Source organism: Apaloderma vittatum, unplaced genomic scaffold, assembly GCF_000703405.1.
Source record: "Apaloderma vittatum isolate BGI_N311 unplaced genomic scaffold, ASM70340v1 scaffold24682, whole genome shotgun sequence".
Taxonomy (NCBI): domain Eukaryota; kingdom Metazoa; phylum Chordata; class Aves; order Trogoniformes; family Trogonidae; genus Apaloderma; species Apaloderma vittatum.
The window spans coordinates 24,661-26,871 of NW_009702310.1; the positions used below are offsets into that span (position 1 = coordinate 24,661).

Below are 2,211 nucleotides of genomic sequence, written 5' to 3' on the forward strand. Positions count from 1 at the left end.
TTTTTTTAAGGACAATAATCACAGACAGGCAGTGAGAGCGTTGAGCTGCAATTAGGTTAATAACCTCTTCCTGCACTCTTAACGTCTGGTGATGCTGATAGGAAAGGCGAGAATGGGAGCTGAGGGCAGGGCTTACCCGAGGGACGGTGGCATTGTCGAAGGTGACCGGGACGAGCTGGGTGCAGTTGGTGGGCTCGGTGGCGAGGGCGAGTGGCAGCGCCAGGAGGAGGGTGAGGGAGCCCAACATTGCCCGGCTGGCTGAGAGGATGCTCCTGTACTGACGGGATGTAGCTCAGCTTTATGCCTTATATACAGCTGCCCGCAAAGCTGGACTTCCCCAGCCCCAGTGTGCTTGTTCAGCAGCTGGAGTGTTTGCTCAGGCATGAAGCAATAGCAGGTGGAGGAAATTAAACTTGCAAAAGCAGAAAAGATGAAAAAAAACACACAGCCCAAACCAATCCCAGGTTTCATCAATACAAGCTTTTGTTCTTGGAAATTGCAATTAGTTTTTGGGTGCCTGGCTGGCCCCAGGTGTGTTTGGAGGCCTGGGGGGCACTGGATGGGGCTGGGATGTTGTTTCCCTCCATAGGGCAACAGATCCCCATGACGAGGGTGGGGTGGCGGCTGCTCAAGGGCTGCTCCTCACTGCGTACAGGGCTGGCCCTGGGGTTCACGTGTGCTCTCGGACAAGACAAGGACCGCGACGGTGAGGAGGGCTCCGCAGGTTGATGTGCACAGCAGGATCAGATCCCATGTGAGAGGGAAGTCCTCGGCACAGGGGAAGACTTGGAATTCTTGGAGCAGGTCCAGAGGAGGGGTACAAAAATGGTCTGGGGGCTGGAGGAGCTCTGCTGTGAGGACAGGCTGAGGGTCGAGTTGTTCAGCCGGAGAAGTGAAGGCTCCAGGGAGACCTTACTGCAGCCTTTCCTTACTTAAAGGGGCTTATAAAAGTGACAGGACAGTATTTTTAGCAGGACCTATTGTGTAGGACAAGGGATAATCGTTTTAAAGTAAAAGTGGGTAGATTTGTATTAGATATAAGACAGAAATTTTTTACAATGAGGGTGGTGTAACACTGGCACAGGTTACCCAGGGAGGTAGTAGAAGCCCCATCCCTGGAAACATTCAAGGTCAGGTTGGAGGAGGCTCTGAGCACCCTGGTCTAGTTGAAATGCCCCTGCTCCTTGCAGGGTGGGGTGGACCAGATGGACTTGAAAAATTCCTTCCAACCCAGACTGTTCTGGGTTTTGACAAGCTGCACCATTCAAAAACCAAACTGGCCACCATCTCCTTCCTCCTCCTCATGGTGCTGCTGTCCTGATCTGGTGCCAGAGCTACCCCGACAGCAGCTCTGTGGGACCCCTTAAGCCATGAAATCTGGGGGTTTCGCCCTTTCTGGCCAAGCTCCCCGTTGGTGGTAGCCTTGCGGCTCATCCCAGCCCAGCCTTGCACTGATAAAATGGACTTTGGGCTGCAGGTGCTGATAACATGTGGAGCTGATTATTTTAAGTGACCTAAAACACCTAGTAGAGACAGGGACTTGTTTAACAGATCCTGGGGTGGGAGGAGGAGGGTATAAGGGATGGAAACAACAAGCTTTTAACAAAATGAATAAATCACTTCTTCTTTAAATGTAGAATCTCTCCATTTATCAGTGTCTTACATCTCTTCCTTCTCTGGCCTCATAATTAAGTGCATTGATTGATTTATTAAACGTATTTGCTTTTTCCTGACCACGAACAGTGTGTTTCAGGCCAGGTTAGCTCACGTGAGAGACGGTCAGCCCCAGCCGAGCCGGATTTTCAGGTGTTCCCAAAGCCGTGGCCGTGGCCCATCGCCCGGGGGGGCCTCCCTCCAGCTGCCGGGAAGGGGAAGCACCGTGGGGCGAGCAAACACAGCCCAGCCCGTTCCCGTGCCCTGACGCAACCCGGGAGACGGGATGTGAGGTCACCCGTGTCCTCCTGTCCCTGTCGTGAGCCCACAGGGGCTGTGCCGTGGTCACCGATGGGCCCCATGTGGCCACGAGGTTTGGGGCTGGGCTGGGCAAGGTGACCGCCTGAGCAAGAAGCTGCATCTCAGGGCCCGCCTGGGGCAACCAAGGAGTGGTTTGGGCTTCAGCAGTGAAAAAGAGCAGCTCAGCAACTTTTTTCTCTTTCTTTTCTTTCTTTTTATTTCTTTTATTTCTTTTTCTTTTTCCTTTTTCTTTTTTTC

The 2,211-nt window shown here is 52.7% G+C and overlaps 1 protein-coding gene across 1 annotated transcript in view; it reads right to left on the bottom strand.

Moving 5' to 3' along the window:
• LOC104270006 (alpha-1-acid glycoprotein 1-like) overlaps nt 1-247 on the bottom strand; it is a 2,081-nt gene extending 1,834 nt beyond the window's left edge. The window contains exon 1 of the mRNA XM_009864230.1: nt 137-247. Coding sequence (XP_009862532.1) covers nt 137-247 — 111 coding nt within the window. The remainder of the gene's footprint in view (nt 1-136) is intronic.
• Nucleotides 248-2,211: the final 1,964 nt, after the last annotated feature.